Source organism: Sporothrix brasiliensis (genome assembly GCF_000820605.1).
Source record: "Sporothrix brasiliensis 5110 chromosome Unknown Cont17, whole genome shotgun sequence".
In the NCBI taxonomy this organism is placed as follows: Eukaryota; Fungi; Ascomycota; class Sordariomycetes; order Ophiostomatales; family Ophiostomataceae; genus Sporothrix; species Sporothrix brasiliensis.
In genome coordinates, this window is record NW_024467136.1 from 4,464,063 (window position 1) to 4,479,598 (window position 15,536).

Genomic DNA, 15,536 nt, shown 5'->3' on the forward strand with positions numbered 1-15,536 from the left:
CTCCAAATGGCGCCTCAAGACAGATATCCACCAGCTGAACCAAGTAGTTTCCCATGGTCGCCCCAGTACGCTATGTTGCACATGTCCTACTACCAGTGTCAATGCGACTTATATCGCAGCTTCCTCCGAGGACACCCGGACACGGCTGCGCAGAGCTGTATTGACGAGATCCGCCCGGCTGATATCACACTGTTGGGCAGTCGGGCTATTCAGAATGCGCGCCAAGTGCTATGTGTCCTCACCGACTACGACCAGCATGCCGACCCATCCCAGCCGCTCGACTGGGATGCCGCAGTCTGCGGCTACCAGGCCACTCGATTTGTGCTCTTTGGCAGCACGTACGACAGAACACAGGGCACACGGTCTACGGCCGACACCTCGGCAGTGCGCATCGCCATCTCCAAGGCCCAGGATGTGCTCGCTACCTTGTCACGCCGATTTGCCTTTTCTGTCGCGGTCCAGCCCATGCGCGACGATCTCACACGACTCGTGGCCCGCTACCGCCGCTTACTACGGTCGTCACCAATGAACAACGACAACGAGTTTGTCTTTAGCGCCCATCGTGGCATCCGCATCCCACCTGGTGTGACAAAAGAAGCCGGATCTCACCAGTTTCTCGCTATCCACAGTCTTCTCCTACGCTCTGATTTTGTGGATGACAGCCGTGAGGCTGTAAGGGAAGGCGCTGCACGTCCAACAGCGTCTAATGCATCTACAGCCGAATGGGGCAAAGACAACGCCGGCACCGCCGATGTGGCTGGGATGATTCCTGCAGCTTGGCCGCCAACACACATCAATGTTGCTCAAAATCAACATCAACGGCAGGACAACTGCAATACCGGGCACGTGACAGAATACTGGACAGATGCGGGCACGGATGTTAACAACGACGTTGGCGATGTGGCTGTCACGACGTTTGACCTCCCGCCGCTGTTTGGCGATCTGATGGGTGACGGTCCTGGGTTTGACTTTGGACTGTGGTCGGATATGCTGGGTACCTACGGCAATCCTGTTCCTCAAGGTAGCAGAGTGGGCATGGATGAGCAGCAAATGTTCTAGGTATTGCATATAATATAGCTTCAGAGCATATATCTAGAAGGCTGGCATCACAAAGTCATGTTTACAAACTGCATGTAAACTGTATCTGGTTTCTCCTCGTCAACAATATGCGAAAGTACCCTCTTCAAAGGACAGTCGTCTCCTTTCCAATGGCATCTTCAATTTCGTCCACCTGGTGTGCATCGGCGCTCTTGCGGAACTTCTGGTGGGCGATCTTCTCCAGGGACAGACCCTTTGTCTCGCGAAGGAAAAAGAAAGACACGACAGCAATGACAGCATCAAAGATGCCCCAAAGCAGGAACGTGCCCCAACCGCCCAGTCCCTTCATCATGTACGGCGTCGTTAGCGAGAACACAAAGTTGAACAGCCACTGCGAGCCCACACCGACTGCAATACCCGGCTCACGAATACGAGCGGGGAAGATCCTATGCCAGTCAGTAAATGTATGTAGAAATGCCTGTGGCACAAAGGGGCCTCGAGTCGTAAAGTCAACTGAGTCACTCACTCGGACACATAGGGCCATGGAAGAGGACCCCAGGAGAAGTTGTAGATGATGACAAAAATATAAATTAGCGCCACAGTGGCGATTCCGGACGACGTGACACGGCCTTCGGCCGGGGGTGGGATGGTCTTGACCACGATGGCCGTGGTGATCTGGCACGCCGCCATGAGTGCCGCGCCACCAACCAGCATGCTCCGGCGACCGACACGCTCCGACACGAATACAACAAATATACCACATGCGACGACTTTGATGGCACCAAAGATGGCCGTCAGCAGAAGATCCTTGGATCCGCTGCCCACGAGCAGCTTAAAGTACTGCGGGCCGAAGTATGCAAACGCCGTAGCACCCGTCGACTGCTGTGCAGTAAAGATGGCGAAGGCAGTAAAGACGCGTTTTAAGTTATCTCCTTGAAGCAGCTCCCGGAGCTGGAAGCCCTCGGTGGCCCGCACTTCGTTCTCAACGCCCCGGCGGATCTCCTCCATCTCCATTTGCACCTCCTCGGAATCTTGGCCCCGGATCCACGTGAGGCTCTCCCAGGCCTCCTCGTGACGACCCTTCTTCGTCAACCAACGTGTCGACTCTTTCAGGGTGAGCATACCGAGGCCTAGCAGTCCAGCCGGGACCAGCTGCAGGCCTACGGGAATCTGCCACTGCCTTGAGTCGGTTCCACCCATGTGCAACGACACGCCGTAGTCTACAAAATAGGACAAAAATATGCCCCATGTATAGAACCACTGGAAGAAAGAGCCGATGCGACCGCGGATGTCCTTAGGCGACATCTCGCTGCTGTAAGTAGGCACAACCACGGTGGCTGCACCGAGACCGAGGCCGGCAATGACACGGGCCACGTAAAATGCTGACAGAGAATGTGTGTTGATGGTCTGAATAAGAGCACCGACGCAGAACACAAACGACGCCAACATCAATGTTTTCCGGCGGCCGAGGCGGGACGTCAGCGGCCATGCCAAGAAACACGCCACAAAGGCACCAAGCTGCTGCAGGCCGACGGCGAGCGAATTGGTGCGTGTGGCGTCGGTGGACGTGTAGTGGAAGTCATTTTCGAATGACTTAAAAGTAAGGACGCCACCTAGGAGACAGGCGTTAGAAGGAAGAAGAACATGTGCTATGAGACGAGTCTCAATGACAGGAGTGGGAATGGATCTGATGACTTGGTCGCTAAATGGGTCTGGCAGAATAACGTCAGTCTGGCGTATATCATGCACTCACCGACGCTATCCAAAGTTAGCGATGTCCTCTGCAAATTGGCCTGGATATTTATATACCGTTGAAGATAGGCCTGTGAAGACACCACTGGAAAAGAAGTCACTTACATGCCGCTGTCGTAGCCGAAGAGGAAACCACCGAGACACACCACGCTGCCTAGCCAATATGCTCGGATTCTGCCCAGTGTCTCGCCCTTCATTTCCAGGAAGCTCAAGGTGTAATATTATATCGCAAAAAGAAATACAATGGGAAAAAGTTGGTGACGAATGTCAATATGGTGGAGAGAGAGAGACCACAGAGAGATGAGAAACAACAATGGAAGGAGACCTAGGGCGTAGTTTATATACCGTCGAGAACCGAAGCACCGCTTCATTGATAACAGCTCTCTTCAAGACGTGCTTACCCCCCTGAGCTCACAGCATCGAGAGTCCTCGAATCAGAAAAACACATGCGCCTATAGGCATGATCTGATCAGTGCCATCTTCTTCGATGTTCTCCATTGTCCCCTGGTAATAAATTGCGGGGAAGCTTACTCTCCGTGGACAGATCCACTTTAAAGTCTACGCTTCGGGACGCGCTAAAGACAGCATGCCAATGAGGGTCAGCAGCGTCCGGTCGCCGCATTCCGACTGCCGGTGTAAAGACGGAACTCGGGAATCTTGTAACACATAGTGATACCGAGTGTCTTTCGCGGAACCCGCTCTAACCCCTCCAGGCATCACGCGTGGGCGCCCCTGCGACGCACACAGCTCTCATACGGCCGAACGTGACCGAGATCGTTGCATAATAGCGTAACCTATCCGTATAAGAAAGGCCGTTCGATTTGGACAAAATCACCAAGATGACGGCACTTGTATTCGTTCGTTTGATTTTGATTAAAGCACTTGTTTAACTCTTTTCTTCCCAGTCTAGCACCATCAAGCACGGCCAACTACCAACAAGCGCCCTCTTAGCTACTTACACTTCGAGTTTTGCGACTCACCACACACACTCATCCTGTCTTCACTGGCACGTCGATATGGCCTCGAAGCGACCCAACTTCCTCGTCATCGTGGCAGATGACCTGGGCTTTTCTGACATTGGCTCATTCGGCGGCGAAATCAACACCCCAAACCTCGACAAGCTGGCACGCAACGGCATCCGCTTCACGGACTTCCATGCAGCTGCCGCGTGCTCCCCCTCGCGGGCCATGATCATGACGGGCACCGACCATCATATTGCTGGTCTGGGCAACCTGATTGAGTGGACAAACATCTCGGGCCAAAATGATCCCAACGGCACCATGTCTACGGCGGTGCAGCGCGGTATGCCCGGCTACGAGGGCTACCTCAACGAGCGCGTGGCCGCTGTGCCCGAGATTCTGCGTGACGCCGGCTACGAGACACTTATGTCGGGAAAGTGGCACTTAGGCCTGACGCCCGAGCACAGCCCCAAGGCACGCGGCTTTACGCGCAGTTTTGCGCATCTTCCGGCGTGCAGCAACCACTATGCTTACGAACCACAGCTGCGTGATAAGGACACAACGCCCGAGTTCATGACCATGAGCTTTATTGCGCTACATAGCGAAGATGGCGAGTATGTGCGCAAGCTGCCCGATAACTGGTACTCGTCCAACGGCTACGGCGATAAGATGCTGCAGTACCTCAAGGACCGCCAGGCGAGCAAGGAGGAAAAGCAGAAGCCCTTCTTCGGCTATTTGCCATTTACAGCACCACACTGGCCACTACAGGCGCCGCCGGAGCTGGTCCAGAAGTATCGCGGCGTGTACAACGATGGCCCCGACGCTCTGCGGCTGAAGCGTCTTGAAAACCTCAAGAAGCTGGGCATGATCCCGGTGGACGTGGAGCCGCACCCGGTCGTGGCAGACGAAGTCAAGGAGTGGGCCGCCCTCACGGAAGAGGAGCGCGCCAACTCGTGTCGGGCGATGGAGGTCTTTGCGGCCATGGTTGAGTGCATCGACATCAACGTTGGAAAGGTGGTCGACTACTTGGAGGAGACGGGAGAGCTCGACAACACATTTGTGTGCTTTCTTTCGGATAACGGCGCTGAGGGCGCTGCGTACGAGGCCTACCCCATTGTGCAGAGCAGCATGGTCGGCCATCTGAAGAAGTACTACAACAATAACATTGACAACCTTGGAAACGGCGACTCCTTTATCTGGTACGGTCCACGCTGGGCCCAGGCTGCCACCGCACCCAGTCGCCTCTACAAGGCTTACACTACAGAAGGCGGTGTGCGTGTGCCGTTCCTGATGAAGCCGCCTGTTGGTGCGTCGTGGAACTCGACTGTCAGGGCAGCCGATCCCGGCAGCATTACACATCAGTTCGCTACCGTGATGGACATTGTGCCCACGATCCTCGATATGGCCGGCGTCCAGCATCCGGCTCCGCAATACCAGGGCCGCGAGATTGTCAGCATGCGCGGCAAGTCCATGGTGCCCTACTTGGCTAACACGGCTGAGCGCATCCACGACAAGGAATTTATTCACGGCTGGGAAACGTGTGGCCGCGCGGCTGTTCGTAAGGGCGACTGGAAGATTGTCTTCATTCCCAAGCCAAAAGGCACAGAGACGTGGCAGCTGTACAACCTAGCGAAGGACCCAGGTGAAATCCACGATCTCGCCGATGAGGAGCCCGCGCGTCTTAAGGAGCTCATCAAGTTGTGGGACCAGTATGTGCTGGAGACGGGCGTGGTTCCTCTCAGCCCGGAACTCGGCAAGTGGATGGCTGCCATGGAGGAACAGATGCCAGAGAATGAGTGGATTGAGTACGAGTACTGGAAAGACGGTGCCCGTGACGACCCAGCAGCGTTCACCAAGCAGATTCCTCGTTTCGAGCGTCGTATCGTTACCAAGCAAGACCGTTGGATAGCTTAACATATTAAAGTTACGGGAGTTGCCTTGGTTCCGTTTGATGTTTCGGTTCGAAACCTGCTGATTTTCATATGGTTGACTTCATTTTTAACTTTGTATTCGGTTTCGAATTTATGTATAGTTTTAAAGAAATAGACTTAAAAGAATCGTAGTATAATTATTCGTAATAAAAAGAAATAAGAATAAAAGAATATCCGCAAATAAAAATATATTATGTAATACCACAACCTTGGAGGTCATTTCCAAGACAGAAAACATATTTCGATGTCACCAATGTCGCATGACGCTACTTACGAACAGCTCAGTAACGCATTGGAGGCGCAATTGAGTATGTAAGCAACCCTGCATTGTATCCGTAGAATACAGAGTACACCCGCGTGGGGCGATGATACGCACCGGAAAGATACACGGAATATCGCTTAATCATTATGACTGTGTCTGCCTCGTTGCGATCGAAGTTGGCATTTATGGATTATCTGTCCCTACAATTTTCCTTACCGTACCACACAATTTGCCCTTTCATCGGACACGACCTAAGACGTATGGATATATCCTTCTCCTCTCTTGCCCCGTGAATTATGTCGTGGTCGCTCCAAAGGTATGCGTTTTCAGGAAGAAGTTCCGTTTTTTACGGATCTTTGCGTGTTGGTGGTCATTTTCTCATCTTCTCTTGGAAGCCAGTGTTGCTCCTGCCTCTTTGGGAGGGTCCGTCCAAAATTATCGCCACTACGAGATGATACCTATCGGATAAGACCGCCAGAACCCCACTAATTTTCACAGCGTGCTTCAGCACCAAAATGACGTTTTCCAGGTCTCCACTCCAGCACCGATGCCGCAAAACGCCAGTCACGCCGCCCTCAGTGCCTCTCGTGTTGGTCTCCCCACCGAAAGAATATGCTAGTGCAAAGTAACCGTTTTGTACAAAGTCCACATCGCCCCGTATTCTCTTGTATTTTCTGCCCGTATTTTAGTCAATATTTTGGAGACTTTGCACACAATTTTTTTTTAAGTGTGTAGGTCGCTTTCGTTAGCGGACGGCCACCTGGCCTCCAACATGGGCGGACAGAATTTCGCATCGTCCACTTCATCTCCCTCCAATCCCAACGACGACCTCAACGACATCGACGCATCTTCTTCGACAACACCTCTTCTCATGGCGTCCGAACGCCCGGCGCCGTACCGAACACACGGCAAAGATCCCGCACTGGTCGAAAGCGGCGCATATGATGGCTACGGACCAACTGACGGGGTCCTTGACAACGATGACAACCCAGCCGACGATGGCCTGCTAACAACGGCCGAGAACCGTGATTTGAAGCGCGGTCTGCATCAGCGACACCTGTCGATGTTAGGCATTGCCGGTGCAATAGGTACTGGCCTGTTCCTGGGCTTGGGCGGCGCTGTTCAGACAGCAGGTCCCCTGGGCGCGCTACTGGGCTACGGCACTGTCGGCCTGGTCGTATGTGCAGTGCAGTTTGCGCTGGGCGAGACGGCGGCGCTGTACCCGGTGACGGGTGCTTTTGTGCGGCACGCCGAAGTGCTGATAGACCCGGCATGGGGCTTTGCCGTCGGATATCTATTAGTATATGGAAACGCGTTGTCCATACCAACGGAGATCACAGCCATCTGCGTGCTCTTCCAGTTCTGGACAGACATCACGCCGGCCGTGTGGATTGTCGTGTTTATTATCTTGACCAACATCGTCGGCTTTGCGCGCATCCGCGTTTTTGGCGAAGTCGAGTTTTTCTTCGCCTTTTTGAAAGTCGTGTTGGTTGTCTTCCTCATCATCCTTGGGTTGGTCGTCGATCTGGGTGGTGTGCCGGGCACGCCGCGCATTGGCTTTTATTACTGGAAGGATCCTGGCCCATTTGTCGAGTTTATTGCGTCCGGTGCTTGGGGCAATTTCTTGGCCTACTGGAGTGTCATGACGGGCGCTGTCTTCTCGTTTGCCGGTGTCGAGTCGCTCGCCATGGCCGCTGCCGAAACGCGCAGCCCACAACGGGCCATCCCGCGTGCCTGCAAGCGTGTCTTTGCGCGTATTGCCGTCTTCTACGTGTTGGCCGTGCTGATTGTCGGCATGCTCGTGGCTAGCAACGACCCGCGCCTGGACGACCAGTCTGGCACCGCTGCCCAGAGCCCCTTTGTCATTGCCGCGTCCGCGGCTGGTCTACCCGCCATCCCGTCAGTCGTCAACGCCGTAGTCATCACCTCCGCGTGGTCCTCCTCTAACCAGGCCCTGCTCTCGGGCACTCGCGTCCTCTACGGACTGGCCCTCAAGAAGCAAGCGCCGCGCATTTTCCTCCGCACCACGAGCTGGGGTACACCTTACATGGCTGTCGGCCTCTTCACACTCTTCATGTTCCTCAGCTTCATGACCCTCTCCGAGAGCGCGCTCAACGTCTTCTGGTGGCTGGTCGATCTCACCGCAGCCGGTGTCCTCGTCAGCTGGATCACCATTTTCATCAACCACCTGCGCCTGCGGAAAGCCTTCAGCGTCCAGGGAATCCCGGCCAACCGCTTGCCATGGTACAACTCGTGGACCGTTGCCAGCTCGTGGGTCGGCCTGGCCATGTGTGTCCTGATCTTGCTCACGGGCGGATTTAAGGTCTTCACCAAGGGCAATTGGGACCCCGCCAGTTTTGTCTCGGCTTATCTTGTCATCCCGCTTGTCCTTATCGCCTATCTCTTTTGGAAGCTCTACAAGCGCACCAAGATTGTCAATTTAGAGACCGTTCCTCTCGCTGATGCACTTGAGCAGGTGGCCCAGTACGAAGAGGAGCCTGACACTAAGTACGGCAAATGGATTGTCTGGATCAGCTGGATTTGGGATTGAGGGTGGTAACAAGCCACCGTGAACTGAAATGTTCTTTGCGAATTGAGGGCCTAGATGGCTTTGAAATAGCCGGAGAGAGACTATTTTTTCTATTTGGTTTTTAATGATACCTCTAGCGCAATCCGCGACAAGCTACGATTAGATTTTGATTAATAATGAGATCCTACAGAGACCTGGGCAGAATGAACGAGGATCTAATGCAGATATTCGCATGACAGCGCCGCATACGACACAATACTCTCAAGAAACTCGGCCGAGCAAGGTTTCATTTCATCTCGTCCGTGGGCAACGGCAACTATCACGCACGCTACAGGGATCATGTCTGACCGGTTTCGAAGAAGCAATGTATCAGCGAGGGACAAGCCACATATTCCCCCCAGCAGCTGTCTTTAACCAGCACACTTGGGATCTGGGACGCATCATGTCGAAGATTCGCGATTTATTGACATTGTGGCACAATAACCCGACGGTTGTCTATTTTCCTCAGCCACCTGCCCCCCACGAGCTCTTCTCGGCTAGCACTTGCCCTTTGTGCCAATATTTGTCGAATCCAGCAAGGCCGTTGAGGCGCAACGATGCAAACCATGGCGATGTTCGCAGTGTCGATGACGTGCCAAGCCCGCGGAGGTGAGACGGAAATGCCCCGCATGACGCTATCAACGCGTGGTTGGATATTACGACGGGTCTTTTGCAAAACAGCAATTGTTTTCACGTGAAAAGTAAAAGAGGAGGAAATAAAACATCGTCCCTCTAGGGAATGTGAGATGCAAAGAATGCGAGCGTTACAAATACAGTTCTACAACACAGAACGACAAGCGAAAGATAGAGCCATTTTATCAAACAAAACGGACATTACTGCAGCAACACTTTGAAGGTGTCACAAAATGACTGCTGTTGTTGAGCGTGGGCCACCTGGCCAGCCAGACATTGGCTACTCCCCCGATTTCGACAAGTTCGAAGCACGGTCCAAGCGCCGCGCGGAGACTGAACAACTGAGTCCTGTGTTGCCCGAGGGATTCCCAAAGCAGCTGCATTCTGAGCTGGCTTGGGACCTGGAGAGCCTGACCGCGTCAAAATACGATTGGAACTATGTCCTCAGCGCAGACGACATTGCTGAGCTACATCGTGCTCTGAAACATTTCAAAGACCTCAACAAGCCCCTGGGATTTGTCAGCCAAGAGACGTTTCCACTCTCTGACTTGCACGCCACGCTTCGTGATGTCTCTCGGGAGGTGCACCACGGTCGTGGCTTCAAGGTTATCCGCGGCATCCCGGTAGAAGAGCACTCCCTTGAGGAGAATGTGATTCTATTCGCCGGAATTTCAGCGCATGTCGCTCCAGTGCGCGGTCGGCAGGACTCGCAGTTTGATGGGAAACCCGCCGATGTGGTGCTCGCCCACATTAAGGACCTGACCGCGACGGTGGACGCTGCCAGCATCGGGGCCCCGGCTTATACGACCGAGAAGCAGGTGTTCCACACAGACGCCGGTGACGTGATCGCCCTTTTTGCACTGCAGGAGTCCGATCATGGCGGCGAGAGCTACTTGTCAAGTAGCTACCGCGTGTACAACGAGCTCGCGAAGACACGGCCGGACCTGATCAAGACCCTTGCGGAACCGTGGGCATTTGATAGCTTTGGCAAGACAGAGGCGAAGTATGTCCTCCGGCCTTTGCTGCACAGGGTGCCAGATGACAGCGATCGACTCGTTATCCAATATGCACGGCGCGCGTTCACAGGCTACTGGGGTCTACCACGGTCGTCGGATATCCCGGCTATTACAGAGGCACAGGCCGAGGCCCTTGACGCCGTGCACTACACAGCAGAGCGCAACGCAGTGGCGCTGCACTTTCGCCGGGGCGACATCCAGTTCGCCAACAACTTGAGCATTTTCCACGCCAGAGGTGCTTTTACCGACTCACCCGAAAAACAGTAAGTACGCTCTGACCACGTTTTAAAAGACTCGACTGACTCTCTCAGACGACATTTACTCCGCCTCTGGCTCCGAGACCCTGAAAATGCGTGGCCGACAGCGGCGGCCCTCCAAGACCGCTGGGACAAACTTTACGACGGTGTCACACCAGAGAACTCGGTATTCCCTCTCGTCCCGACGGTGAGGAGTGCCAGCAAGGGAACACAAAAAGATGCGGCCACGGAGACGGCAACCACGTGACCTGGCGATGTGACATTGCAGTCGATATACAGTTACTGTGATAGCGGCAAGCGAGGCAGGTTGTATTTTTTTGTTATTTTTTTTCGGTTACCTCGGGTCCGAGCAACCGGGGTTGCCTAACCAAACCAATAACCGTATCTAATGATAAAGATGAATATGTCTATTGTAAAGCTGCCACTGCTTACAAATGATATTCTGTAGCTGTTTCACCTTTGTATACACGTGCCTTGTGGACCGTTTGTTCCTTCGTTCTCTTCTTTTTGTCCAATTGTTGTATTGAATGCCTTAGAATCCCATCCTGGTATTTCTTCATCGTAATCGGAACCCAGGACTGGGTAGCGTGGGCAAATTGATTGTTTCACCTATCTTTGCACAAATTTCGTACATATGGCGATACGTCGACCGCAAAGCTAATTGGCCGAGAAGCACGCCTTTCGAGACGGCTGTTGCGCGTGCGCGGGATGTCACCAAAACTGTCGTGTTTGCCCGCCGCCAGCGAGGCGCTGAAAGGATCGCCCTTGTTTGTAATAAAGCAGAAACCTTGGGGTGTGCCTAACGTCTAGTAGCCGCCGATGCATCATTTACACCGCAAGGAAATAGAACCAAAAAGACTGCCGATTGTGCTCCCAAGTCTGTTGTCTTCTCCGTTATCAGTGACCTGGACACGGACCCTAACGTCCACTTATGGACCATATCTTAACATTTTCGACAACCAATGCGACAAGTATGATTCTTTTAAAATCTTATTTTCTGCAAATATCTGCAGCAGTAGTTCGTATTCGAATGTTCGACTTTTATACCACCACTCTGGTACGCACAGCGAACTTCTCCAACTCTCATAGCGCAGCCAGCATGTCTTCCCCTGATCATCATCATCCCCGGCCCCCAAACTCCATCGGTGCCTTCTTAACCAACCAACGGACATGATGCTATCAAAGCCGTAAATTCCGTGCAGCCTTTGCATGGGACAGCATTTCCGTTTCGGGAAATACACGGATTTCTAAGACGTGGCAAGTTGGCATTTCCCCCACGTACCACAACGCCGAAAATGTCTCGGAACATGAATGACATACAGAACTTGGAGATTTGACAGCTCCGCTGCCACAAATGGAAAATAGGATTCGGCATGCCATAGCTGCAAAGGCTGCCGTCATCGACGCAATCGTCCAGGCCTGTGCACGCAAATGGACGATATCAGGGAGCGCTTTGGAGGGGATACCACAGTCGGACTGATCCGTGGTCCGTTAACCAATATATAAGCTCGTTATCGTACAAGGTCGTGACGATCACTCTCGGCATCATCGTGCTCCCTGGCACACGGCTTACTTATAGTGCTTATTTACGGACTACACTTGCCAATCATTCAATTCATCCGTCTTACTTGTCTTGCCTATCTTTCTCGGTAGCATCCAGTTATTACCATGGCATCCTATTTCCGCAGCACCGTGAGCCGCTTTCGTGGTGGAGACAATGGTGCCGCCAGAAACAATGACAACAACTTTGACTCGGGGGATAGCAGCGGTCCAGATGAAATCACCGACGGTGGTCTTACTTATATCCATGAAAAAGGCGGCAACAATTCACTGCCTTCCTACCAGGAGGCTACCGGAGCGCCGGTTGAGCGGCATTCGCCGCTAGGCTACTCCGTCGGCCCCGTGACCATCATTTTCCTCAATGTCAGCATGATGGTGCGTTCAAAGATCCGACAACATCTACATCATCTCGCCCGCTCCTTTGAATTGATGACTGACAAAAAGCGTTCAGATTGGCACGGGCGTGTTCTCAACACGTGAGTTTTGTTCGCGTTGCTCCGGCAGTTCATGACAAGCGTCGATATAGAACGTCGTATGTCGTACTAACACGCCGCATTAGCTTCTTCTATCCTTGGTGGCACAGGCTCCGTCGGCTTGAGCATGATCTTCTGGGTTATTGGCTTTCTCATGTCGTTGACATCGCTGGCCGTGTATCTTGAATTTGCCGCGTATTTCCCCAACCGCTCGGGTGCAGAGACGGTCTACCTCGAGCAGGCCTACCTTCGGCCCCGCTTCCTGTTCCCCGTTGCCTTTGCCTTCCAGACGGTCGTGCTTTCCTTCAGCAGCAGCAACTCCATTGTGCTTGCACAGTACCTGTTCAGGGCCAATGGCCACACACCGACCAACTGGCAGCTCAAGGGCGTCGCATTGGCCGGTTACTCGGTTGCTTTTTTACGTAAGTGATTTATATGCTTTCTCACCACCGTTGCCGTTGTAATACTCTTCTTTATTCTAACTACCCTTTTCTCATACTTAGTTGTTGCATTCCACACGAAAACGTCCTACTATTTGTCTAACGCCATCGGCACTGTCAAGGTTATTACCCTGACATTCATCGCTATCACGGGACTCGTCGTGCTCGGGGGGCACACTCGTGTGGCCGACCCACATGCCAACTTCATCAAACCGTTTGAAGGTACTGCCACAGCGTACGGCCTGACCAATGCGCTGTACAAGATCATCTTTTCGTACGGTGGCTATGCCAACGCCTTCAACGTCGTCAACGAAATCAAAAGCCCCGTCAAGCAGCTTCGCCGCAACGCTTTCATTGCGCTCTTGATCGTGACCATCCTGTATATTTTTGCCAATATTGCGTACTTTGCAGCTGTGCCAAAGGCCGCGCTTGTTTCTTCCAGCCAGGTTGCTGCCAGTCTCTTCTTCCAGGCCGTCTTTGGCGACAGCCATGCGGTGCGCGGGTTGAATGTGCTTATTGCCCTTAGCTCTTTTGGCAACCTGGTCGCGGTCCTGCTGGGCCAGTCACGTGTTGTGCGCGAATGTGGTCGACAGGGCGTGCTTCCTTTCCCGCGGTTCTGGTCTTCAACTCGTCCCTTTGGCACGCCCCTGGGGCCGTACTCGGTCGCGTATGGCTTGACCATCATTATGATCCTGGCGCCGCCTGCCGGTGATGCATTCAACTTTGGTATGACCGCACAGCCTCTCGAAAATATTTTATTCTACCGTGCTAACCTACCCCAGTTGTCGACACGAAGGTGTATCCGTCGTCCATCTTCAACTTGCTCATGGGTGCCGGGCTCTACATTGTCCGATGGCGTCGTGCGCGTGCCAAGCTGCCACAGCCAGAATTTAAGGCCTGGCATGTGGCTGTCATTTTTAACATTCTCGTCAACCTCTACGCCGTCGTCATGCCCTGGTACCCACCAAAAGGTGGCATCTACGGTGGCGATGTTTCATTCCTGTATTCAGCATATATTTTGACTGGCATTGGAATGTACGTATTCCTGTTTTCCTTTCATGCTCTAAACATTGTTCAAAATTTACTAACGTTACAGTGTCGTGGCCTGCGGTTTATATTACTGGGCGTGGATATATTGGGTGCCTGTCTTCCGTGGTTACCGTATCCGCCAACGAATCGATATTCTAGATGACGGCGCACAAACGAACATTTTGGTTAAGGTCCCTGTTGATGAACTAGCCACCTGGGACGCCGAGCACGATAAGGCCGGTCACCGGATTAGTGATGTTCCGCGTAACGGTAACAAGGGTGTCACAACCGGATTCGGTAAAGAGGAGGTGGGCGTTGTTACGGAACGGGCCGTGTCGGACTCCGTGTAAAATAACTAGTAAGGTTGTTTTTAATAATAAAATAACTAGTTACTAGTATTCTTTAAGACTTATACTACTAAACCCCTAAGTTTAAATTTTATTGTTTTATATACTAACCTTATTACATACAGATTCCCTTCACGGGAGTCTAGTATCACTGTCACGCGCAGACTCCCTTTACGGGAGTCTAGTATTACGTTACGTCACGTACCGTTTAACTAAACTATGTTACTGGGCCTCTAGGTTTGGGTTTTTACTATTTTATATACTAATCTATATTAAATCGAGCCTATTTAGTAACATTTAACCTCGATTAAACATTTAACCAAGACTAAATATTATTAATTAATCTCGATCAAATATTTAATCAAGGTTAAACGTTATTAACCAACCTAAACCAAATATTTAATTAAGGTTAAACGTTATTACTAACCTCGATCAAATGTTTAATTATGGCCAAACGTTATAAATTAACCTCGATTAAATATTTGACTACGGTTATAAGTTTTAAATTAACCTCGATAAATATTTAATTAAGTTAAACACCACTAACTAACTTTAATTAAATGTTTAATTAAGGTTAAATACTATTAACTAACCTTAATAAAATGTTTAATTAAGGTTAAATATTACTAACTAACTTTAATTAAATATTTAATTAAGGTTAAACACTACTAACTAACCTTAATTAAATATTTAATTAAGGTTAAATACTATTACTAATCTCGATTAAATATTTAATTAAGGTTAAATATTATTAATTAATATTATAAGTGGTTGTAGGATAGGTCTTCATAATAGATTAGTTAATAAAAAGTATTAGTTTCGAGGGCGAAGGTAAGTGTGTATTATAACAAAGACTAATTCTTACCCCTTCTTTTTAAAGGGAAGAAAGGAGTCCTTTTATTTAAAAAGAAAGGCTTTTTACTAACGTAGTATTAACGTGTGGTTAAAGACTAGTTATACCGTATTTTATTAAGTAAGTTTAGTTATTTAATTCGTGGTTTTCGGTTACGAATCGATTATAATAATTATTCTTCTTTTTTTAATAAACTAGGGTTTTATTTCGTTTCGTAACTTCCTTTAATCTTTTTACTCTTACTCGAATAAAAACTATTAAAAGTTATAACTAGTCTTTTAATTAAATACGATAGTCCGTTAATTTATATACGAGTTATTTTATAATCTTTTATATTATATAATAGTCCGGTCCGTTAATTACCGACGTAATATAAGGTTTAAAAGTATTAAATACGTTTAAATTATTTATCGTTAA

The 15,536-nt window shown here is 50.9% G+C and overlaps 6 protein-coding genes across 6 annotated transcripts; 5 read left to right on the top strand and 1 right to left on the bottom strand.

The window, feature by feature from the left end:
- Window positions 1–81: 81 nt before the first annotated feature.
- Window positions 82–1,059, top strand: SPBR_03061 (uncharacterized protein; the record flags this gene model as incomplete). The annotated part of the gene is made up of 2 exons (XM_040761364.1): window positions 82–583; window positions 719–1,059. The coding sequence occupies 2 exons, from the start codon at window positions 82–84 to the stop codon at window positions 1,057–1,059; spliced, it is 843 nt and encodes a 280-aa protein (XP_040621279.1).
- A 124-nt stretch (window positions 1,060–1,183) lies between these two features.
- SPBR_02597 (MFS quinate transporter) lies at window positions 1,184–2,987 on the bottom strand (the record flags this gene model as incomplete). The annotated part of the gene is made up of 4 exons (XM_040760900.1): window positions 1,184–1,484; window positions 1,565–2,651; window positions 2,792–2,796; window positions 2,896–2,987. 4 exons carry the CDS (start codon window positions 2,985–2,987, stop codon window positions 1,184–1,186), a joined length of 1,485 nt encoding a protein of 494 aa, XP_040621280.1.
- Window positions 2,988–3,806: 819 nt separating this feature from the next.
- SPBR_02575 (arylsulfatase) lies at window positions 3,807–5,663 on the top strand (the record flags this gene model as incomplete). Its single annotated transcript, XM_040760878.1, has 1 exon — window positions 3,807–5,663. One exon carries the CDS (start codon window positions 3,807–3,809, stop codon window positions 5,661–5,663), a length of 1,857 nt encoding a protein of 618 aa, XP_040621281.1.
- A 1,051-nt stretch (window positions 5,664–6,714) lies between these two features.
- SPBR_02611 (amino acid transporter, AAT family) lies at window positions 6,715–8,493 on the top strand (the record flags this gene model as incomplete). The annotated part of the gene is made up of 1 exon (XM_040760914.1): window positions 6,715–8,493. One exon carries the CDS (start codon window positions 6,715–6,717, stop codon window positions 8,491–8,493), a length of 1,779 nt encoding a protein of 592 aa, XP_040621282.1.
- An 884-nt stretch (window positions 8,494–9,377) lies between these two features.
- On the top strand, window positions 9,378–10,664 carry SPBR_02866 (taurine catabolism dioxygenase TauD; the record flags this gene model as incomplete). The annotated part of the gene is made up of 2 exons (XM_040761169.1): window positions 9,378–10,423; window positions 10,472–10,664. 2 exons carry the CDS (start codon window positions 9,378–9,380, stop codon window positions 10,662–10,664), a joined length of 1,239 nt encoding a protein of 412 aa, XP_040621283.1.
- Window positions 10,665–12,085: 1,421 nt separating this feature from the next.
- Window positions 12,086–14,269, top strand: SPBR_02451 (uncharacterized protein; the record flags this gene model as incomplete). The annotated part of the gene is made up of 6 exons (XM_040760754.1): window positions 12,086–12,352; window positions 12,429–12,453; window positions 12,537–12,872; window positions 12,954–13,616; window positions 13,673–13,925; window positions 13,987–14,269. The coding sequence occupies 6 exons, from the start codon at window positions 12,086–12,088 to the stop codon at window positions 14,267–14,269; spliced, it is 1,827 nt and encodes a 608-aa protein (XP_040621284.1).
- Window positions 14,270–15,536: the final 1,267 nt, after the last annotated feature.